The sequence below is a fragment of the Chrysemys picta genome, chromosome 4, assembly GCF_011386835.1.
Source record: "Chrysemys picta bellii isolate R12L10 chromosome 4, ASM1138683v2, whole genome shotgun sequence".
Taxonomy (NCBI): domain Eukaryota; kingdom Metazoa; phylum Chordata; order Testudines; family Emydidae; genus Chrysemys; species Chrysemys picta.
Window position 1 is genome coordinate 39035108 of NC_088794.1, and position 24858 is coordinate 39059965.

The 24858-nt window shown below is 45.1% G+C and overlaps 1 protein-coding gene across 15 annotated transcripts in view; it reads left to right on the plus strand.

Annotated features, from left to right (window-relative positions):
• Positions 1 to 24289, plus strand: part of SLC22A18 (solute carrier family 22 member 18) — a 152935-nt gene extending 128646 nt beyond the window's left edge. For 12 of the 15 annotated variants that reach the window (XM_065594694.1, XM_065594693.1, XM_065594692.1 and 9 more), the window contains 3 exons: positions 13370 to 13471; positions 18254 to 18374; positions 23988 to 24289. In XM_065594694.1, the coding sequence (XP_065450766.1) occupies positions 13370 to 13471; positions 18254 to 18374; positions 23988 to 24175 (411 nt within the window). In that variant the 3' untranslated portion in view covers positions 24176 to 24289. The remainder of the gene's footprint in view (positions 1 to 13369; positions 13472 to 18253; positions 18375 to 23987) is intronic. The other 3 variants (XM_065594696.1, XM_065594697.1, XM_065594695.1) reach the window with 1 other exon arrangement.
• The last annotated feature ends 569 nt before the right edge of the window (positions 24290 to 24858 follow it).

The window sequence follows — 24858 nt, forward strand, 5'->3', positions numbered from 1 at the left end:
TGAGGCCTTTCTTAAAGCCCCAGCTCCTGGAGTCATGTGATTGAAGGAGAATCTCAGGATTATGTTTTTTTTTAAGTAGTTTCTAGCTTTCCTGGCTGCAGTGAAAAGCTTCAAAACATGATCCCTCACCGCTCAAAATCTGGAAGGCAAATAAAAAGAATTTTATATATATCCTATATCTATATTTATATATAATGTTAAACTCAAGGTTTTTAAGCAAATCTCTTTACTTTGGAGAGCTGACCCCTGGTTTTTGAATCCTTGTGGTTGGCAATACTGATATTTTTCTCCCACACAAAAAATAATGGCTCTGCCCCCCTTCAACCCTCCCACAGGGAGTGATGGTTATTGCCCCCAATCCTTTCAAAAACTGATAGGGTCCTCTTCCTTCCCCTCCCCCAACCCGAAGATATTATACTTCAACTGTTTACACTGTCTTTTTTTTTTTGTCTTCAAACATTTCTCCCTTTTTTAGCCTGCAGCAAGTGAGAAGTGGAGACATAAATAAATCCCCCTCCTCTCCCCCCCCCCCCCCCCCGGGCATCACTCATCCAGTTCAAGCACTGGCCTAAAGCATTAGGGAAGGAAATTTAAAAATAGCTTTGTGTCAAGCTGGGGGGAGGATATTTGACAGAAAATATTTCTCATGTTGCCTACCTCTAAGGCCTGGTCTACACTAGTGGGGGGGATCGATCTAAGATACGCAACTTCAGCTACGAGAATAGCGTAGCTGAAGTCGACGTATCTTAGATCGACTTAGAATTACTTACTTCGTGTCCTCGCGGCGCGGGATCCCCCGTCGACTTTGCTTCCGCCTCTCGCCGAGCAATGCAGAGACACTCAGGGTATGTCTGCATTTGAATTGGGTGGTGTGATTCCCAGTTCGCCTAGTCAAGCACAAAGCTGACCAGCTGGTAGGTAATACCGATCACCTCTGTGCAGGCAGATTGATCCAAAGATCCAAACTGGATTTAGTGCCACTGAATCACAGCATGGCCACGTAGGGTATGCCAACACTATGTTTCAAAACCTGCCTCAGCAAGTCTCAGAGCCCAGGTCTACAGAGTTGGGCTAGCAGAGTTTGGTCTAACACTCTAAAAACAGCTGTGTAGCCAGCACTCTGAAGTCACGAGTCAGGCTGGAGTTTGGGCTCTGAAAGCCATCCCCCACCCTGGTCTTCAGACTCCCAGCCCGTATCTTTGCATAGCAGTTTGTAGAGCCGTAGCGCAAGCCCAAGTCTGTGGACCCATGCTCTCCGACTCACTGCCACAGGTTTGAAAACACTGTAGACGTACCCATAGGGCCACATCCAGAGACCCAGGGCCCAGCCCAAGGGAGAACAGAATTCTCCTTCCCAGGTTGTAGAGCAGATGTAGAGCTAGTCCTTGGAGCCTGATAGAGCCCCGCGGCACTCCTGTGGCAGTGGGAGGACTGTACTAGCACCGCTCCATCCCTGCCATTTAGTAAACAGATTTAAAGCCTTGATCAGTATCTTGTCATATCTTCAACTGCTCCTTGGTGCACAGGGAGTCTCTGTAGTGCCGGGTTCCCTACTATGCATCCCTTCAACAGCCCTGTGAGTCCAGGCTCCCACACACACACAACTTATGCAGCATAACTGCAGCCAGGGAGCCTCCCTCACCTGTGATGGTCTGACTCATTTTGCCCCTTAGGGTCACTCATATTTGTTCTACCAATGAGCAAAACTTCAGCGGAGGCCTTACACTGTAAGTTTTAATATTGCTTGTATCCAGTTGGTGGCATGATTGGCTCTGACCACAGATTGTGTCCTCACAGTCCCACGTGGTTCATACTTGGTTAGTAACCATTGTCTGCCATGCTGCTGTCATCTTGTAATTGCTTTGGCACAATTTTTCTTTTGCTGTATAGAAGGGAATTCCCTCCCAACACCATGTGAGCCTGTGTAACCAGTTTGGCTAGACTTCCTTCCTTCCCCCTCTCTCTGTGCTGTAGAATATCCCAGAGTGCATGGGCCCAGGTTGTGCTGGTGCATGTCCTCTGGGCACTCTCTCCCATACGGAGGCACTATAGGATAGCTGTCATGATTTTCCCACAATGCACTGATATAAACTACTTAGGCAAGTGCAGTTCAGCCCCGGTTGCAAAGCAGAAAGGCAGCAGTCTGAACTCAACCTGTGTTTGTTGTAAATGGGTCAGATGAGCATTACCAGCTGTGTTTGTGTCACATGCCACATGGCTAGGGTCAACAAGTCTCATTCCAGCATTGTCTTCAGTGATACACTGTTGTGAGGACCACTGATTCTCTGGCCTTATTAAGAAGCCACACTTCCAGGCCACATTTTTAAATCCAACTGTCTCGCTATACAATAGTACCTTAAATCATTTCTAATGTATGGGATCTCTTTTCTTATTCCATAGCCCAGGGCTCTGGTGCATCTTCATTCCGAGTTTTTCTTTAAAATGTTAACAAAATAGATTTATTTTAAAAAGGCATCTTCTAAAACTTAATGAGGGAATCTGCCCCAATCAAGTACTTGCAATCTGATCAAAACTAAACGTTCCATGTCTCGTAGAGCAACACCCATCAGAGAGACCTCTTTGGCACGAAGCTTGTGTATCATTAATTGGCTCAACAAATAAGTTAAGGTCTCAAATTATCTCATCCTCTTTTCCTTGGTATTCAGCTACAAGAGCCAGAACCTTAGCTGGTGTAACTTGATGCTCCACCAGTTGAGGATCTAGCCCAGGAATGTCCTCTCCAGAAAACCTCAGTAATGTGGAGTAGTGGATAGGGTACTGGACAGGAGGAGACCTCGATTCTGTTCCAAGCAATGCCACTGACCCATATTTTGACCGTGGGCAAGTTGCTTAAATGGTCTGTGTTTCCGTCGCCCTACCTTTGAAATGAAGGTAATGATATTTACCTTCTTTTGTGAAGCACGTTGACATCTACAAATAAAGAGCATTATGTGGGCCTGCTCAATCTCCCATTGAAGAAGTCTTTCCATTGGCTTCACTGGGCTTTGGATCATGGTTTCTAACAGCAAGGGTAAGTTGGGTTGTTTTAACCTTTTTTTTTTAATGGCTGTTTAGAACTTATTTTCAGATACATCTGTTCCCCGTTAAGCAAAGATCACAGTTTAATAGCACAGGATATTGGAAAGTGCTGTGCAGCTGTAAAATAAAGCTAAGTAATGGGGGAAAGGGGGAGAAAGTTGAGGTCTGGAAAAAGGAAGAGTGAAATAAGATCAGAAAATGAGAAGAGGGTTCTGGAATGCAGTGTCTTAAAGGCAACAAAAACAAAGAATTATTTGACTGGGAGATGAAAAAGCCACTCAGGAACTGGATATGACCAAAACTGGAATTGCTGAGGTCTGGCAATTAGGTGAAAGTAGCGTGGGTAGCTTAATGGAAGAAAGCCATGGGTCTAGAGTAATACGGAAGTTGTTGTATCATGATGATGTATAATTACTTATGGTTATGCCAATATAAATCCAAAAGGGAACTTCTGATTGAAGATAATGAAATGAGGTCAAGAGTTTTGCAAGCAGCCACCTCCACACTACTCAGCTTGTGTCAAGGAGATTCCCTAAAACCTGCAATATGTTACAGCAGGCATAGAGAGCTGATCACTGTAGGGTATTTAGTCAAGGGCTTGGAGTGCCTTCGGAAACACACAACCATTCTCAGCCAGGTTCTGATTTCAGAGTGGTCTCATCACAGAAAAGATGTGAACAAAACCTCCTTCAAAGTACATTTACTGAGCCCATGTCTACACTAGGCATGCTTTATACTATACTGGCAAAGTGCTTCTAGTGGGGATGCAGTTTTTGCCGGCATAGCATATTCCAACCCTTTCCCCACCCCACTGAGCAAATTAAGCTTTACTAGTAAAAGCACACTTTTTTGCTGATATAACTACATCTACAGCAGGGGCTTTTGCTGGCACAGCTATGTCTATCATGAGACATGTGCCTGACCGAAACAGCTATGCCAGCACAAGTTTGTAGTGTAGACCTGGCTCCTATGAGAATTTTTGCTTGGAGGTGTAAATTTTATCCCCTTTCTCTCCAGAACGTCATTTTACACTGCACAGTTGGTTGAAGCTGGCCTGATAGGAAAGCTTTTATGTTCCAGTTTTCTATAGAATTGTAAACATCAGTAAATGGAGAAAGTCTAGGGCAGTGGTTCTCAACCAGGGGTCTGAGGCCCGCTGGGGGGCTGCGAGTAGGTTTCACAGGGGGCCGCCAAGCAGGGCCAACATTAGACTTGCTGGGGCCCAGGGCAGAAACCAAAGTCCTGCTGCATGGGGTGAAGCCCAGGCTCTGAGCCCCACCAACCGGGGCTGAAGCCGAAGCCTGAGCAATGTAGCTTCGTGGCGACCCCTGTGGCATGAGGCCCCAGGTAATTGCCCTGTTTGCTACTCCCTAGTGCTGTCCCTGGCTTTTATATGCAGAAAACCAGTTATTGTGGCACAGGTGGGCTGTGGAGTTTTTATAGCATGTTGGCAGGGGGAGGGAGGGGAGGACTCAGAAAGAAAAAGGTGGGGAACCCCTGGTCTAGGGCATGATGCTGGAAAGCTTGTAGCATAGTATCTGCTCTGAACATGCTGCTCTGAACATGCTGCAAAGATTAGGCAAATGAAGCACCTGGAGTTGCTGGCAAGTAACTGATATCTAAGCACCAGATGTGATTTTAAAATTAAGGGGGGCGGGGAAATTACACACACAGACAGTCTGGTCCCTTGACTAAATTTATCTCTTCTTGTCAAACAAATTGTCTCTCCAACTGCACAGCTTTGGGAGGCAACAAGTTGTTACCGGATTATTCGAGAGACTGTCTCTGGGAGGAAAGATTTACATTATGTATCCTCTGTCTGTCCCTCTAGCTTTCTCTTCTGAGCAACAAACAGATGATTAAAGGATTGGGTTTTTAATTATAGCCAGGTAAGCCTGGGGAAAATCTACCTGATGAAAAGACAACAAACACAAAGTCCTTCAGTTTCCCTGGTCTGAAGAATTTAGCCAATAGAAAAGATGAATGACACACTGGAGCTTGCAAAATATAAAATATTCTGTATTCTTTCAGGAAAGATGCTATGGTCAGCAGTTTGGGACTCAGTTTGTCTATCTTCCCACCACCCAGCATCTTTATATGCTTCCATCAGTCTCACAGACATTAAGTAGCGGGTTCAAATCAAAAGGTATTTGTGACAGAAAGTTGTGACCAGCTGATAAAATAAAAAAGTAGGCTTTACCTTCCCACATTCTAAGGGCTTTGTACAGGCCCTGAAATTCAAGGGGCGGAGGGCTTTCCAAAGCCACATTTTCCTCTTTTTGTTGTTGTTGTCCTGTGGCTGCTGATCTGGTTTGTGAATGAGTCGCATGTACATCCAGTGGCTGTTCAGTGTTTTATAGATTACATGGTACCTGCTGAACTTCTGTAGAGTGCACATGGATGAAATCTGTGATTGTACAGTTCTCCCCTCAATCCGCTGACAGAACTGGAGCTGTTCTGGAATAACTTCTGTATACTGTATGCTGACCTGATTACTGGGATGTCTATTGTATGAGCATAGTGGTTTAGTTAATAAGGAGCGTTTGTAGGAACCAGACTAAGATGCAGGCAACCACCAAACTGTCTGAAGAAGCTAGGCCTGCTCAGGTTACCATGGGGATAGTGAGCCTTTAGGAAAGGTAGACATACACTTAGATTGTGTTCTTTTAAAATCCCTTTTCTCTAAATGCTCTGGATGGGATCCACAAAGGGACTTAAGTGTTGCAACAGTGAGCATCATAGTTAGGGTTGCCAGCCCTCCCAGTTTGGCCTGGGTCTCCCAGAATCGGGCTCGATCTCCTGGAGACTACTGAAGCCAATCCAGGAGATTTTAGGCCGCTAAAAGTCCGGCGGCGCAGTGGGACTAAGGCAGGCTCCCTGGCTCCGCGGCACTCCCGGTAGCAGCCGGCATCAGCTCCTAGACGCGGGGTGGCCAGGGAGTCTCCGCGTGCTGCCCCTGCCCTGAGCTCTGATTCCACAGCTCCTATTAGCTGGGAACAGGGAACGGCGGCCAATGGGAGCTGCAGGCAGGGGGCAGAGCCACCTGGCCACCCCTGAGCCTAGGAGCCGCTGCCAGACATGCTGCCACTTCTGGGAGCCACCCAAGGTAAGTGCCGGCCAGCCAGAGCCTGCACCTTGAACCTCCTCCTGTGCCCCAACCCCCTGCCTCAGGCTCAGCCTGAGCCTGGAGCTCCCTTCCACACTCCAAACCCTTTTGCCCCAGCCCAGTGAAAGTGAGGGTGGGGGAAAGCAAGTGACAGAGGGAGGAGGACTGGAGTGAGTGGGGGCCAGGGCCTCGGAGATTTTTTTTTTTTTTTAATATGGAGATATACCTATCTCTTAGAACTGGAAGGGACCCTGAAAGGTCATCGAGTCCAGCCCCCTGCCTTCACTAGCAGGACCAAGTACTGATTTTGCCCCAGATCCCTAAGTGGCCTCCTCAAGGATTGAACTCACAATCCTGGGTTTAACAGGCCAATACTCAAACCACTGAGCTATCCCTCCCCCGAGAAGGGGCATGGCCTTGGGGAAGGGGTGGGCAAGGATGTTTGGGTTTGTGCAATTAGACCGTTGGAAACCCTAGTCATAGTACCTAACTTTTAGGCACCTGGAAAATCACAGGACCAACACTCTAACCCCCAAAGCTGAGTTAGGCACCTAGGCTCCCTATACAATAAATGGGGAGAGGATAGGCACCTAAGAATGCCATCCACAAAAAGACAGCACACGAGTTGGGGAGCTGCCTAAGCTAGCCAAATGGAAGCTGGTAATGAGAAGGGCGTGTCCTAAACCCTGCCCAGAGATTGGTACCTAAGTCTAGGCTGCAGGTAAGTGCCTATCTCTGCATAGTGATCCATGAATGGGAACCCCTCTCCTGCAGTCAGGTGCCTTACGCACCCAAGGTATTTCTTATGAGAATGTATTTGGGCGCTGCCTTACTCCACACAAAATGGCCACAAGAGGTGGTGACGATGGTGCCCTCCTTATACTTTTTGCCCAGGAGTTGGAGCACTCCCCTGCGATGTGGGAGACCCAGGTTCAATTCCTTGCCTCTCTGTCAGAGGGGCAAAAAGGATCTGAACAAGGGTCTCCCCCCACCAGGGGAGTGCTCTAAGTACTTCTTCTTAGCACATGCACAACATGCCTCAGGTGGCACATGACCAGGATTCATCAATTTGGTCTGCTGGTTGGATTGTTAGCATCCCCAGCCCAGGCACTGACAGGGCGTGTGACATGAACGCTGATCCATGCCCCCTAACCACTGGGCTATGGGACAGTCTGATGCAGAGCTCCCTGAGTCTCTCCTGTTTAAACTGTTCCACTGTGGATAGATAATGGAAGAGTGACTGGAGCAGAGGGATGGGACTTTGGGGGTGCATCTACACAGCGAGCAGCACTGAGTCCCAGAGCTACAGCCTCGGGCTTGTGAGGCTTGTGCTGTGGGGGGAAAAAATGCTAGGTAGACATTCAGGCTCAGGTTCTGAAGTTTAGGGAGCGGGGTGGGCTAAAGAGACAGAGTCTGAATGTCTACTCAGCTATTTTTAGCCCTGGCCTGTAGTACTGCAAGCCCAAGTCTGTCATCCTGTGCTGAGACACGCTGCTTTGGGCAGCTGCTTGCTGTGTCAACCTACCTTGGGTCTCCCATCTCCCAGTTGGGTGCCCTAACCACTGGACTAAAGAGTCATTCCCTGTCTCACCCAATGACTGTTGTACTGTGGATAAATACTTAAATTGCAAATGGAGCATGGAGGTTAGAGAGAGATTTCACTGCTTAAAAGTATTTGCTGGGAGTTTCCAGATCAATATTTCCACTGGCAGTTCAGCAGCTCATCTGTCTTTCAAGAAGAAAAGATCAAGCTGTTTCACCTGTGGCATGTGTACACAGCCATGGGCGGCTCTTGTAATTTCACTTGCAAACTATTTCCTTCCTCTTTTATTCACTGATGACAGACTAGATTTCTGCAAGGTCTCTTTTCACAGTACTTCAAAGGACAAAGGTCAGCACTATATGGGTAAGAATAAGCCCATGATAGACAGCCCCGGGCATGCTCTTTGAAACAGAGGCTACATGCAAGGAAGGAGCTCAGAACACAAAGAGAGAAATAATACTCACGTTCCACTGCTACTTTTTCAGTGCCATGAAGGCTCTTCATGGAGACTTATGGGCGCAATAAGGGCCAAGTTTTCAAGGAGCTTCAGCCCAGCCTCTAAAGCTGCACCCACTATTTTTGCAGCGTGACTATGTTTGCAAAACTATGGGTGTAGATAAACACAATCCCTCTCCCCGCAAAAAGCCTGCATATGCAAATAATCCTTGCTAAGCATTTAGCTCCGGTCACCACTGCAGTCGAGAGATGAGGAAGAGACAAACTGAGGCAGGGAATGGGCTGGATGTGTATGTTGTAACCCAGTTAAATAAAGACACACACTCAGTTCAGGTCTGAGAAAATTCAGACTTGCATTGCTCAGTGTGAAAAGGTAAGTAGCTCAGATTTCTAATCCGGTATTAGAAACTCACTGTGGCTGAGTCAGTCACACAGAGATCAAACTGGGCCTTGGGAGGGGCTCATCTCCACTCCAGATCTCATTACAATACCTGTTGGGTGAGCAGCTATGACTCAGCAAAGCTGCAGGTCCACTCCAGCAGTAGCAGGCCTTCGTGGCATGCATCTCCTTGAGATTTCATTAGTTAGACTGGAATGTTGCAAAAGGCGAATGACGGCACACTTTTAAAAAGGTAAACCTAGAGAAGCATTACTCAGCCACTTCTCCTCCCTCCATTGAATGGAGCCACAAATTGCTTGTAGCGCTGTCATCACCCCACTAACCACCTCCTGCCATTGCACAGCATGATTTGCAGTTGGCCTCGCTCAGCCTCACTAGTGAGTCATCCCTATGCCTGAGCTGGTGAGCACTGAGGTCATTCCCTGCAAGTCCTGTGATAGACCCATGCCAATCAACCAGAGCCCACAAGCAAGGGCCTAACCAGATGATCCCAAAGAAGGTTCCTAATCAAAGCTGCAACTTTAGTCAGTGGTGCTGCCTTGCTGGGAGAATTCCCGGCTGCCTGGTATTTCTGACAGACTGCTCCCACCTCAACTGGCTCACCCAGCTATTCTGACAATCACCCCATATATTGACATAGCATTGCAGGCCAATGTTAGGGTGTCACACAGTATTTATTCTGTGGCTCACTGCAGCTCCAGTGCAACATTCTCATCAGCCTCTCCCCCTCCTTCCTGCTACGGGTAACTAGAATGGATGTGGCTATTTCACCACTTTTCCCATCCTCCCATTGCTGAGAGGGCCAGGGTATGATAAGTATTTCTGCTCACTCCCTCCTGCTTAACCCTGTTCCTGGCTGCTCCAAAGGACAGAGACCACAGTAGCCCCAGACAACTTTTAGTGAGTAAATTTCATATATTAGAGAGAAAGAGAGAGTTTTAGCACCCTAGGTCCTTAGCTGGTGTACATTGAAGTAATTGTGCAGGCGTTGATTTACCTGAACTGAGGGTATGATCATGGATGTGCTTTTTTATCTCTCCCTCCCCCCACCCCATCCCCCATATTGTTGTTTTCTCTTCTTTTCAGTCTTTTGAGGCTCTGCCTTGGGCTTGAGGGTGCCAATTAATGCTCCCCAAGGGTAGCCCAGGTTGTGACGCACATCACCATCACTTGCCCATAGCGTGAGGAAGTCTTCTCTGTGGCTGCTGTGGATCAGCTCCCTGAAACCACCAGCCTCAGGCAACACAAGCACTGCCTTCCAGGCCTCCCTCTATCTGTACACATTAGCAATAGGCACACACCAACCCCTGAGTCCTTGGGAGCATTTCCTGTTGTGCCCAGCCCCTTGCCCACTGAATGCTCTCAGAATTACCAGGCCTGCTGCTCCCAGAAGAACAGCACACGCCAGCTTGTAAGATTGCACTCAGGATCACCACAGCACTTAGGAATGTTTCTAGTGAAAGCAAGAATAAGGTCATTATCAATGAACAGAGATTCAAGTAAGAGTGAGTAAGAAGACTGGAAACACATGGTTACATACATGCTTCCTAGAGACTAAAATTTACTAACAAGTTACCCTCCTGTCCAAAGAAGCTTATCTCATCCAGTTCTCTCCAGTGTTTTCAGCCAGGCCTGCATGAGACCCCTCTTCCAGGAAGTAGATGCAATTTACTTCTTCAGTGAAGGATGCCAGGGTGTCGTCTTTGTTCCCAAATACACTAGAGCAAACCTTTGATGTGCACCTCAAGATAGGGGGTCTCCCTTCCTCCGCCCCGCCCCCCCGGCCATGGGTGGCAGGTATCATAGTCTGGGGGAGGCTGTGCCTCCCCAAAGAGCCAGGTGTGTCCCCGCCCATGCTCTGTGCCTAGGCCCACTCCTGCTTCCCGCTCTGCAGCACCCCCCTGTGCGGTGGCCCCGGCTTGGGCTGGGGCCGCAACACCCGCCCTCCTGGTGCTCCAGAGCTGGGGGCACTAGCCCGGGGTGGGGACTGGTAGTTGCAGTGGGAGGGGTCTGGGCTCCAGTGAGGGGGGGCACGGAAGGGGTGGGGGCTCAGGTGGAAGGGGTGGGGCTGGGGGCTAGCATCCCCAAGCTGGTGGTTCACGGGTCACCCATGCCCCCCACATTGTTTGGTTCTTCCTGTTACTATTCTCTCTCTGAAATTTTTACAATCTGTATTATCATCCAGTTTAGTCTTGTGAGAGGAGACCCGTTGTCAGCCATACAATACTTAATATACATGTAAACATCCGGATAGATTAACATTTCTTGTCTGACAGAAAACCTATTTTTACACCTTTGCTGGTGACCAGTCCCTAGACAATGACTTTAAAAATGTAATTTTCTGTTTCTATACATAAATCCTTACACAACATCCGTACATACATTTTGCAATAATATTGATGACCACTGTGACACTGGCTTTTATTTGAGATCTCACATGACACTCTTTAGTCGACCTAGTAGCATCCAAAATGTGCCCGGTCATTAATTACATGATCACATACTATTTGTCCACAGGATCCCTGCCTCATTCAGTGAAAGCCAGTTATTCAATATTTTTTTCTCTCCTTCACATTCAGTGGGTGACCCCCGTCTTCATTTACTGCATATCAACAAACCCAGCACTGAATACACAATAATTAATCTCCTCATGGTCATACCTGTGGTGCTCTTGCCATAGCCTCTGAGTGCTTCACAAACATCAATGAATTTATCTTCTCAACACCCTTGTGAGAATAGATGCTGTTATTATCACCACTTTACAGGTGGGGAACTGAAATATAGAGAAATTAAGGCCAAGATGTCCACTAGTTTCCATGCACCATGGCTCTGAGCCAGGAAGGTATTTAGGCACCTAATGTCCATAATACCTTTGTGGGGCTTGGCCCAAGAGCCTGAATTTTCAGAGTATTTAGCATTTTTATAGGATTTTATATGTTCAGAGCTCAGCTTCGACTGTAGCTGTGAGTGCTTAGCAATTTTGCAAATCCAGCTCCAGGTGTCTCATGTTGGGCACCCAGAAATCGCTGAACATACAGTTAGTGGCTACTTGTGAAAAGTTTGGTTTAAGTGACTGCCCAGCATCACAGAGATAGAAGCAGAGAGAACCAAATTCTCCAAGGAGGCATTCAGCTGTCTTCACCATGAGATTATCCTTTCCCTTCTTGCTAGCCCCAGCCTTCTTCACTTCTGAACAAATGAATCAGGGGTCCAACAGTCTCTTTCACTATCCAATCCTGATTAATCCCCAGCAAAGGGCCCTCGTGTGCATTCAGTGAAACAGGTGCCCTATGGAAAAAATAGCATGTGATCATGTAATTAAAGCTTGTATCATAATGCATACACACAAGGGGGGCTGAATTAAGGTTACATGGGCAACCTTAGTTCTAGTATTTCCTCACTTTAGAGTGCTTGACTTGGCAACCTCAACATTCTTTTAAAGTAGTTATTGAATGTTGCAGTCTTTACCTTCCAATAGTGCTTTGTGGTCTCAGCCAAGATCAAGGCCTCATAGTTTTAGGCATTTTACAATGGGTATGTCTACACTTAAAAGGCTACAGCAGCAAAGCTGCACCACTGCAGTGGTGCTGCTGTAGTGCTTCAGTGTAGACACTACTTGCGCCCCAAAGAGCTTACCATCATTATAGACAAGACAAAGGCTGGGAGTAACTGTTGCTAGTGTCCCTTCAGTTTTTTGTTAAAAATTCATTACTTTTTCCAGTATTCCACAGATGTTTCTATCATGCCTGTCCCTAAATTAAAATGTTTATTACACTGTCTTGAGGAGTGTACTGAGCACTCAGAATCACTGTATCAGGAAGATGATCTATTTGGTATTTCTAATTTATATTTATAGTATTTACTCACTCTCAGGGGTGGGGGAAGCAAAACAAAATCATAGTTACTAGAGCTGGATGGAAAAAGGTAAGTATATCTTATGAAAAGAGTCAAAAGACATAGTTTTTCATTGTGTTTGAAATTTTTCATGAGGGTTTTAATTTTTTGTGAAAAAAATTGTTTAAATTTTTCCCCTCCCACTCAGGGTGGAGAATAACGTACTCTCTCACTTTTTTCCAGTTTTAAAACCCATAGCAATACTTTTTATACTTATAAAAAACACAGGAAGAGAAGGAAAGGCAAGTGTGTTCCTCCTCCCGTCCCCCCCATCAAAATGAAAATTTCAGAAAAAAAATTGCAACATTTATCAAAATGAAAAATTTCAACCAAAATGAATTATAATTAATAAAAATGTTCATGTCGGTATAAAAGGCATTTTACATCCAAAAAAATTTCATTTGAAAGTTTTGATCAGTTCTAGTAAGAACACAGTTTAATGGGAAAATCCACACCCTAGAGGATATCATATATCTTTCTGGCAGATTTGTGTAGCTTTATCATTGGAATACAAAACATTTAAATCCATTTAAACCCTACATAGAGGTCTTAAGTGACACACAGATTTTGTGCTGGTCCTCTGCACAGGATAAATTTCATCTAGAATGCATTTCATAACACAGCACTTTGAATCCCAAGTGCCTTTCAGGTCCAAGTGCTTGACATACACTAATGAATTGTGTCTTGCAACCACCCACTGAGATAGTGACGTACACTTATTCCCATTTTACAGATGGGAAAACTGAGGAATAGGCGGTCAGTAGCTCACCTGAGGTCACTCAACACGTCAGTGATGGCTGGGAATACAATACAGAAGTCCTGATTCCCAGACCCTTGCTTGAAACACTAGCAACAGTTCCACCTCTCTAGCTTGCCCTGTAAGATATTTCATATAGTACTTAACATATATGTGTGTTTGTTCTTTTTCTAGGTTGTTCAGGGTCTGGTAATTGGAAGACTAACTAGTCGCTTTACAGAGAGGACCCTGATCATGTTGAGTGTCTTAGTCTTCAGTGGAGTGGGCCTTGCTATGGTAAGACAATGGGTGGGATTTTTAAAAGAACCTTAGGCCTGGCCTACATTTAAAAGTTATGCAGGTATAAATATATTGGTGAGGGGTGGTTTTTTTTTTTAAACCAATATAGCTATACAGGTAACAGCTATCGTGTAGATGCAGTTATATTAGTATGTTTAGTATGACTTATCTGCATAGTTATCCCCCTTCCCATACATGCATGGCTATTCTGACATGAAGCACCTTTTTACCAATATAACCATGCCCACAATAGAGAGGTTGTACTGCTTTAATGAAGTAAAGCAATATGGCTTTGCAGCATAGACAAACCCTTAGTGACTTAGGTCAAAAGGTTCACTGACTTTCAGTGAAACTTATGTTCCTAAAGGGCTTGTCTACACACAAGTTATACTCTCAACCTGTACTGGTGCCGTTAAATCAGTACAATCCCCTAGTGGATGCAGTTAGAGTGGTATAAAGGTGCTTCCTATATGGGAAAGGGAACAAGCTGTATTAGTATAAGAAAACTTCATACTGCTGGAAGGCCTCATCTACCCAACAGAGTTTACTGGCATCACACGCACTCACGCACCCACCCATCCCTGCTGTTTCATACAACTATGCCAGCAAAATCCCCAGTGTAAGAACTGTGCTGACAGAAGAGTGCTTCCATCAGCTTAGCTAATGCCATTCAAGGACATTACTGTGCTGGCAGAAATACTGTTGGCTTATGCTGTGTCTACACACTAGGAGACTATGCCAGTATAGGTATACCAACCAAGGCACTGTAATGTAGATAAGCCCTAACTGTGACCACACTAGAGGTTGTACTGGTATAACTCTTTTGGTAAACAAAAACAACAATAATGAAATCCCACAACACACCTAACCCAAAGAGTCATACCAGTACAAAACCATGTTTAGAACTGGCCTGAGTAACTTGATGCTTTTGAAAATCTTACCCTCAGTTTTTGCTTGGTTATGTTTCATGAACTTCTCTGAAAGTAAGTGAAAGTTACAGGAAAAAAACCTACACTTTGACAAAAGTTTGCTGGTGATATTAGGGGTTGGTCATTTTGAACAATCGAGTTTAGTGCCTTTTTGGAATGAAGCAGAGAACAATTTTTGTGTACCTCAGTCTTGAACTGCCAAGAACTGCCAAGACTCCAAGGTGCATGAAGTCTTGGACGAGGATGACAGAGAAAAATGACAATAGATTCAGCTGTTGGCCTTTAGAAATTCACTGAATAGTTTGGCCTTGAACCCTCTAACTAGCATTTGATTATTGTGTATGTTGCAATGAAATGGCTGTGTTACTGTGGCAAAAATGACAGGTCTTATTCACATACCTGTTGCACTGTAACCTTGTTTGTGGGCACACAGAGGTTAAGTGACTTTTCCAAGAGGACATATCAAATCCATGCCAGAGTAAGGAATAGTAACTCAGTTTTCCCGACTTCCAGACCCATACTCGAGCTACTAGGCAACACTGTGTCCCCTATACAAGTTAGAACACAGAGCTAGGAACCAGGAAGGTCTGGAGTTTTAATCTGAGAAAGTAAACCATCATTTCATTGGGTGACCTTGTGCCAAGTCACCTGATTGCTTTGTGCTGACCTGTGCTTCCACACAGAGGCTGCATGAACACCAAATTGGGTCAAACCAAAGGGGAGCAAATCACCTTTTCCCTGCTCAACCCAGATAGAATGGCATGTCTTAACAGCGCTTCCTAAACCCTACCAGCCAGAGAACTGAGGAATCAAAATCATGAGCACAATATGGGTCCTACATGGGGTTGCATAATGTGCTGCCATAAGTCCAGCATGCCATTCATCATCATCACACACACAGCTGGCCTGAAACAAGCCTAATGGATGAACTTCAATGGCACCGCCTGAGATGCAGAACCTGAGTGGAGCCCAATTACCCTCCTTAGTCTTGCTGTCTCAGGAGTGATGGAGCAGGTTCACTGAAACATTTTAGCATTCCTGTCAATGCTCCAGACTTTAATTACCTCAGAAGATTTAGAAATGAGCGAAGGCAGTAATGAGAACATCATGAGCCAAGCAAGATGGCATCTCTCATTCAGACTTTGTTTTGTGAATTTGTTAGATGAGGTGTCATTGAAAAGACTTGAAACCCATCCAAAGCAGTAGGAATAGGATGCATGTTTTTAGTAATAATAATGAGGAAGGATAAAAAGGGAGTAATTTAAAGAGCATAATTTAAGTTTCCTCTGTATAGATCACAGTGTTGTTGCAGAGCAGCACATATAACTGTGGATTAATGAGCCACGGTTGGAAGAAATCCAGCCCAAAGAAGTTCTTACTAACTTTGTGGGGGAACTCTGCTGTGAATTCACTTCAGAGCTGGCAGTTAGGACATGCCTAGGGGGCTTGGGGACATCCTGACGGCATGGGCCTGAGAGACAAGGGTCGGGAATGACTTCCTAGGACAACTATTCATAGGAAAATACAGCTGCAGTCCTTTCAACCCAGGAGAGCTTATTAAAAAGTCCTCTGTTCGAGGGGCTGCCAAGAAAACATCTGTGTGTGGGGTGGCTTTTCATAATGGAGGTCCCAACAGGGATGAGCCTTGTTGAGGCAGCTTGTTGCAGTGTCAGGGGGGCCCTGGCTGCCCTCAGCACTCAGATTACAGATCTGGGGTCATAAAATGTTTGACTTTAATTCCCCCTCCCTCCCTTTCAAGCATGAGCATTAAAAATAGATCAATTTAATTTTTTCCTCCTACTATGTACTTGCTATTGTTGGCCTGCCAATGGATGCCACGTCTGCAAAACAAAGCCTTTTCCTCAAGAGTGGAAGCAAGTAGAGAGAGCAGATGTTTGAAAAAGAAACCTAAACATCTCCCTGGAAGGGTTTTGGCATCTAGCACAGGAGGTGCTCGGTGGGACTTTTCATGGCCTCAGAGGATAATTTTGCAGCTTGAAAGGAGTCTAGATGATGGGTGCCTATTACCTGGGGGTTGAAGATGCAGTAGGGGTGGGTCAGCTGGGAGATGTGGGGAGTTTGAACAGCCGGGATGGGCAATCAGTGGTCAGAGGAGATGATGCTTCTCATTTGCAGATGTGGGAAGGCTTACGAGTTAACGGGGTCTGGGAGGGGCTGCAGAAAGGTTTGGCAGTCACATGAGGGATGTTTTCCTCTAGGGGGTGCATGTTTTTGACTTGCCCTGCCCCTTCTCTCCTGTTTCCCATCCATCTGCCTTTGAGCCCCCTCCTGGGACCCCAGGCACAACCCTCCCTATCTGAAAAATAAATTCCAGGTTTGGAAGTCATGTTCATACTGAGGCCTTCCAACCCTGATTCCTATAGGGCCTCAGCGGGGGGAAGCACTCTCCCCAGCACTCCCTCTGCTTTTAACGGTCATTCCCCACTTTTGTTGTTTGTTATTGAAGGGCCCGTCCAGCATTTATCGTCTAATTCAGGGAGACATGGTTCTGCTGCCTCTACACTGCCCAGGTGGCAGACAATTTCCAGAGGTCAGGGGAGTGTTAAAGCTGTGTTCTCACCTGACATCCCTGCATGAGCTCTAGAAGCATTTGCTCTAGCAAAGGAGCTCTTATCATCCATCCACTGGTCTGAATATTTTGTGCACCAAGGCTATATCCTTTAGTCCTGACCCAAAACTTAGGCAAAGGTCCCATGGAAATCAAGGCACTTATCTACCTTTGCCTCCAGACAGGGGTTTAATATATACATACTTTTTAATCCAGTCAGGAAAATGTTTTAAACCTCAGCATGAGCAGGTCATGAGTTAGGTATGTTTCTGGGCTTGTTTTCTCTCTGTAACCAAGAGACGCTGACTGGATTTTATGAAAGGAAAATCCATGCAGGATGATCCAATGAGTAAAACTTCCAGCTTAACAAAGGATATAAATGATCTCCAGATGACAGTAAAAGAAACACACCTCAAAAGCAAACATAGGCTAAGAGACTTCCAGTACAGAGCGAGGGAGGAGGGGCATTAATTTCCTTTCCATGATCCAAAGAAATCCATTCATTTGACCAGTCGGGATTGTGAATGAATTCAGAGCTGGTTTAGCCCCACTGCATAAGAAGTTTATTCTTGTACTTTTGTTTAAGTAATAAACTGCTGAAATGACGTCTCTGCTCAGAACATGTGCAATAAGAAAATTGTTACATTCACTAATTATGCTCATTAACGTGTCCTTATGACTGGGAGACCCATTCCAGATTACTGAATTCAGTGAATTCATTAGCAAGTATACTGACAAACAGGATTAGCGATCCCAAGGGTACAGTATTACATAATGTACTGTGTTCATTTATTTTGACAAGCGAAGTTTAGTTTTAATTATTTATGATGATGCATTATAATGGGTGCTGTAGCGTGTTTTGTATAAGTAATGAAGACTTAAAGAGACTGTACTACAGGCCCCTGCTATTAAATTTTTCCTGAGAGGTGCAGCAGACAGCCTGGGGGAAGGAGGTGGGGATTGTGGGAATTGTCACGCTTTGTGAATTAGCAAAGCAAAACTAGATGAGGTTCTACCTTAATGTACAGGTTATAGTTTCTTACATATACTGAATGTTTATAATAATGTATTAAACACAAATTTAACAGAAGTGATTTGAATGGGCTGGATCTTCTATTGGTGCTGCATCAGAGCTTCATCACTGTACACCAACCCGGAGTCTAGTGCACTATGTATTTATGAAAATCCAGGTAGGATTGTATCTCATCAGTGACGTTATCCTTTGTGCTGCCCAGGAGCTGGTTTTCTAATAGACGTGGTATATTTTGTTCTGTCACTTAGGCGCTGATGACCAACGTGTTCCATTATTGCATCATTGCTCTCCCCATGGTATTTGCACTCTGCACTATGGGCATCATTACGGACAGCATTCTCACCAAGTCCGTCCCTCCTTCTGACACTGGTAAGACTTGTGAAAAGACTAGATTTTTTTTTTAATTAGACGATCTTCCAGCTCAGACTCTGTGCCTTGTGACTTTTAAAGCCTGAGGTTTCAAGCTGTGAGCTGGCATGTGCATAAACGCTGCTGTACTGATGCTGTGCTGCCAACCACGACTTAGAGCGTTGTGGGAAGAATGCCGAGTTCCCAGCACATCCCATCAGGCATAATTTGACTAAGAACAAAGCGTAACCTGTATTAGTCCTGCATCTCTGCCAACCAATGAATGCTGGTCAGAAGAAGCAGGCCTAGACTTACAAGGAGGCCTGCAGTGAGCCAGTGACCAGCATCAACTGACAGCATAACAAGAGGCAGAATCCTGCAGCCTTTACTTAGACTAAAATCCACCTTGCTGCAGAGGAGCTGTGCAAAGCTTTACTTATGCTTACGGCTTAGGTGAATCACAAGGCCTTGTGTCAGCCCTCTGCACTTAGGACAGTGCTCCCAAAACTTTTTACCTCATTTCCCCCCTTACCCATGTCTGCGCCCTCCTCCCCTGGAGCAGGGTCATGGCTCTGGGAGGGGGGGGACGTGGACAGGAATAAGGGGGCTGAGGCTGGGGTCACAGCTGAGGGCGAGACCAGGAGCAGAGCCCCCTGAACATTCCTCTGCACCGCCCCTAGGTGGGCACGCCTCACAGTTTGGGGACCTCTGATTTAGGATCATAAGATTGAGATTAATAGATTTGGCCTTTGAAGAGGCTAGGATAAAAGGAAGAGCTACAATATAGGACAGCTAATGAGCTGAGTCATATTTTAAGGTTGTCACACTTCATAGCGCCCTTGCCACACTGCTGCAGTGTGGTTGTGCAGTTTTCATTTTACAGTAAGGCACATTTCTGAGAAACGTGCCATTCCCTGAGAAATCCTGTTCAAACAATTGCATGTAATTTATGTCGGAAATCAGGATGAGCAGGTACAGAATGAACAGAGGACTAGGTTGTACAGTACTGACCAAACACTCCATTTATGACTGTATGTTCCTCGTAGTCATTCAGGCTCTTGCTGCCTGCACTTCCACTTGCAAATACCCAGCCATATGGCTGGATCCAACAAGGAAAGGTCCACATAGCTTTCCTGTTACTCAGGTGCTTCTTTTCATGCAAAACCAGGCTATGGGACACCATGATAAACAATAAATGCTCAGTATTGAAACATGGTCGCATATTCTTGCAAATGAGGGGCCCTGTTCAGGCAGAGAGTCACCATAGACATGAAACTTAAAAGGAGTCATGATTTCTGTGTATTATAATAAAGGAAGTGTCTGGCCATCACCCTATTGGAGAGGAAGGGTCAAAGTCCTGAAAAAGTCTTCATCATCTGAATGTCCATGCCTTCCTTCAATGAAAGAGTTCTCCCGGGATGCAGTGCCATACATATTGTACCAACATCAGCATGACACTCTGAACCTTCCTTTCCAATATCGTAGTGGGCAACTGAGAGGCTGCTAAGACCAGCAGACTCCTGGGTTTTGCCAAGCAACCTTATTGTCCTATCTACCATGGACAAAACAAAAGACTTCTGCCTGACAGCTTCACTGTTCTATGTGAAGAGACAGCGAAACTGCTGATGGTTACCCACAGAGCCAGCCACCATAATCCATACATAGCAGCTACAGCTTTGGGTTGCAGCTGGTTATAATAATTGTGCTTAAATTATTTTGTGATGTTTCCATGTGCTGTTAAGAGTTGCTGCATTTTGCCATAGAAGAGGCTGTGGTTCAATGGTGGGCATGTATATTTATTTCCTTCAGATGTGGCCAGAAAATGTATGCACGCATCTGTGCTGCCACAGCAATGTTCTGGTGAGCCTTGCTTAGCCCCCACCATCTCTGTCCAAATTATTCTTGCTAGAAGTAGAGCGTCCTTTTGTGTGGAATGGGGCATATTAAGATGAGTTAGTACCTATCTGCAGGTGATGCTTCTGCTCTCTTAAGCCCTGCCCGCATGGCTCCACTCCACAAATATCTGTGGAGTTGTTCTCTTTTGAGAGATCCATAACTGGACCAGTCAGATTCTATCCTGCATTCCCCATTCCGGCTGCAGCTTTATGGGCAAGTGTCTATACAGAGCCCAGTTGAAATTTAACTCAAAGTTTGTACAGTCTGTCAAAGGTTGTAAAGCACTTTGGGATTTTTCTGGATGACAATGTCCCATTGTTAGCCTGATTAATTTAAGGCTGAAATCTATCCCGCATACATTGTGAGCATTTAGAGCCATTGAATCTCGGTTAGAATTTAATTTGTTTGCTAAAACGTATTTAGTTCACACTGAGCTAAGGACAGAACTTTCCAGGACTCGGTTCTGTGCGAATGAAAACCAGGAGTTTCAAGTCTTCAAAAAATGTTTGAGGGAGGGCAGTGGAGGAGGGGCAGAAATGGCATTTAAACATAGAGCAAATCTGGAAATCATCCAGACTGCTCTCAAAAGGCTTTTGTGAAGAAAAATGGAGCATGCTCCTCTTTCAAAGCCCAGAGGCTAACTTCAGTCACAAGTGAGCATGAGTTTAGTGGCCTCTTCGTAGTCCTTGTTTGTTTGCGTACATTATTAAGTCACCTCCCATCCCCAATTCAGCAAGATTGGCAGTCTCTGCTGAAGGACAGTGGAGAGGGTGGTACTGCAACTTAGGACAAAGGTGCACTTGCAATGCAAAGGTTGTATGGAGCCCAGAACTAGCACATTGGGGAGTGTTGCAAGAAAAGATTGTGTGCATTTGGAGAGCTGTGCATGGGCCCAGGATTACAATGGCAGGGGATTGTAGCAGGTCAGCATTGAGGTGCGTTGGCAGAGTTGTGTTTGGGCTCAAAACTAGATTGGTAGGAGGTGCTGCTGCAGGTCAGGATTGCAGTTCTTTAGCAAAAGCATGAGGAGGTCAGGGTAAAACTTGTACAGCCTGATACTAAAGACAAGTGCTGAGAGTCATTCACTTTCTCAAGTAGGATTTTGTTTTTAAAACTTTACATCAAGGCAGAGGCAACAGTGAAATCAAGAGTGCCTGACCTAGCAGAGCAATTTCAGTGTGTAAGCTGCTTCTTTGGACTACCTCTGTAATGTAGTATGGGTGTGTTCCGGAGAAACAATGTTACTAAAATGTCTGCCATCCATTTCTGGTCATGGGTGGCAGCATACAGTAGCCGTTCCACCCACATTCCAGATAAAACTATTGTCCCAACTGTACAAATGTACAATTTACGCTACAAATTAGTCATTTCTAGTTGCATTTGTTAATAAATCTCTGCCTTTTAATAGCTCTTAAGCTTGATGTGATATTGTGACATTAAAGCTTTTAACATCAAAAACACAGGAAGTGGCATTAGCCTTGAAGATTTTTAGTCAATTTAAAGAACACTCACGTTCACAAAATTGTTCTATTCGCCAGTTCAGCTTGAGGAACTCCCTTTGGAATTGTGTCTGTCTTGAGTCTCTCTGAAGGAATCTTCTGAAGATCTTTTCATTAAGGTCCCTATCCAGTATTGTCTGGGTCAGTTGTAGTCTTTCCATTGATCTTAATAAGCGCTGGGTCAGGCCTTTATGATAAAGAGGGGATTAGCCCCAGATTAGAGTGCCCCTCTTATGAAAGACCTGGAAGACTGGATAGAAGTTAGTGGAAGCCGGTTGTCCAGCGAGCATTTTCTTTTCCACTGTCACAAAACATTAAAGCGTCCCTGCCATCCCAAAAAGGCTTGTCTACACTGGCAATTAACAATGCTGCAACTTTCTCACTCAGGGGTGTGAAAAAACACCCTCCTGAGCACAGCAAATTGCAGTGCTGTAAAGCGCCAGCGTAAACAATGCCCCAGCACTGGGAGCTGCACCACGACCACACAAGGCATGTTAAAGTGCTGCCGCGGCAGCGCTTTAGCGTTGCCAGTGTAGACTAGCCCTATAGTCCCACGCTGCAAAATTCAAACTGCCTAAAGATCAGAGGTGGTTCATACTGGGGGGTCTAATTTGGATCTAGCTGGTTCTTTAGGAAACAGAAATTATCTTTCAGCAAAATAAACCTTTCAGAGGTGCAGACCTGGAGCCTGGGCCTGTTTAGAGGATGGATATCTGATTAAACATACACACACAACCCACCCACACACTACAAAGTGCCAGCTCAACTGTTGGGAGCCAGTTTGGCTGCTGTATATAGTAATTAGTTTAGTTCAAATGCCTGGAGGCGGGGGGAAATTGTAGAACCTGCCCAGAAAGCTTGGTGGCTGTGTGATTGCTCCCACTGGGGAGAGGTCAATTTTGGGGATCCACCCAGCTCACTGATGGGGAGCAGTACCCAGAAGATCTGGCAGAAAGATTTTTCCAACACACACACACACACACACATATATATATATATATTACTCCCCCTCCTACTGGCTCCCTTCTCAAACTAGCATTCTGAATAGAAGTACAGCAGGCTTAAATTTGCATTAGACTGAGGACTGGTCAGATTTCCTCTAATTCACACTCCCCTAAAGATTTTTTGACTCAGTTCTGTTCCAGTTACATGGTCCTCCATCACTTTATAACTAGTAGAATCAATAGTGCATTTGTGCTCCCATTTAACTAGGCAGGCCTCCATGCATGGTGCCATACCTGACAGCAGGATCTTTATGTAAAGTCAAAATGCCTACATCCAGAGTTCTCTCACCTGTGCAAGCAGTGAAACAATGATATCAATATTTAAAATGGGCCCAAAACAAACAAACAAACAAACAAACAAAAAACACCCCACTTTGTGACCAAAGTCTAAGCTTATCTCCCTTCTCCTTCCCTGCTGTCCTGTTCTAAGACTTTTCATTTTGGTGATATGCTGGTTTTCCTATATGAATAGCAGAATAACATGCCTGCACCATACCACACGTGCTATAATATTCCATGTCCATTCATCTGCATGCACACATGCAAGTGGCCCTGTGTTGCCAACTAGTAAGTGCTTTCTCATGGTCTGTGGCTCCTGCTCCCTTTAAGCTCCCAGCATGGCACAAGAATCTGGTGGAGCTAGATAATTGTATCCAGCATGTGTTCATTCATATAGAAGCAATCTTTATTTGTGAGGAGGTTTTTCTAGGGCATCATCTGTTCTGTTGAAAAAGACTAGTTAGAGCCCAGCCTTGCAGAGCCAAGTTGCTGTACTGCAAAGCCTTAACATCCTGAGCATGAGGACAAACTGTAATAGGTTGTTTTAGTAAGGTGGAAATGCACTGGTAGCTGCCTCATCTAATTATTGTATTAGAAAAGTCTGATCTTCCAAGGTTTGCAAGAGAGAGTACTAAATTACCACACCCTCAATGAAATAAATTTTCCCAGTTGCAAGCCGAATTAAGAGGACTATTTCCAGAATCAGAGCCTAGCTCCCAGTATTGGGCACTGAATTCTTTCTTGAACAGTGCAGAATCTGATTGCCCTTTACTATAGTATTCCTGTTGTGTGAACACTGCAGTGGAGAATTGAGATGGTTCACAGTGGAAGTTGTACACTTCTGGACACACAGGGTCCATGTAAGCTATGTCTGTTCAACAAATTATCATTAAACCTTTGTAATTAGAATTAATTGGTTACTTATGTATGCACTTTTTCTCTCCCCTCTTCTGTAGGTGCCATGCTTGGGATATGTGCATCTGTTCCTCCCCTGACACGGACAGTGGGCCCAACACTAGGTGGAATTTTGTACAAGATGTTTGGAGTCTCAGCCTTTGGTTATTTGCAACTGGTTGTCAATATAGCTCTGTTTTTGTATATTTTTAAGAATAAAGTACCCCAGAATGAGGAGAAAGTTCAGTAATCCAGGCTACGTGTAAATCTACTTTATCCACAAAAACTAAAATGTGCAATGTTTATATATCAGGACTTTTACCTCTATCACCCCAGATTGAAAATAAAAGTAGCTTTAAGCCAACACTTTGCATTTCAGCAGCATATACACTAACTTTTGCTATTGGAGCGGTTTACAAAGCCTTAGTATAGTTTGCAGACATCTGGGCTCAACACTATTACAAGAGATAGGACTCCATCCTCAGCTGATGTAAATCAGCATAGTTCCATTGAAGTCAATGAACCCAGTCAGGATGCAGCCCTCCCTCTTTAGTAGTAAAGGGGAGGCACTGACTAGCTCAGGTTGTTTTAACAGTGCCTAGCACAATGAAGCTCAGATCCCCATTTAGGCCTCTGAGCAATACAACATTGAGTGCTAATAGTTACAGAAGTTCCAGCAACTGCATTTCAGCTACCCCCCACTTACAGGGGTGGGTCTATCATCTCTTACACTGTAGAATGGAAGTAAAGGCACATCATCCAGATTTTTCAGACATGGTGTCCTAAAGTTAGCTACCTGAATCCATATTTAAGTCATGCTTTAACCCCACCTGGAAAAAAAAGAAACTCACACCTCTTTAGGAGAGTGTTCCAGGCTGCAGTACAGGTAATTGAAAAACCTCTAGGTTCAGGAAACCATGGAAACTAAGTACT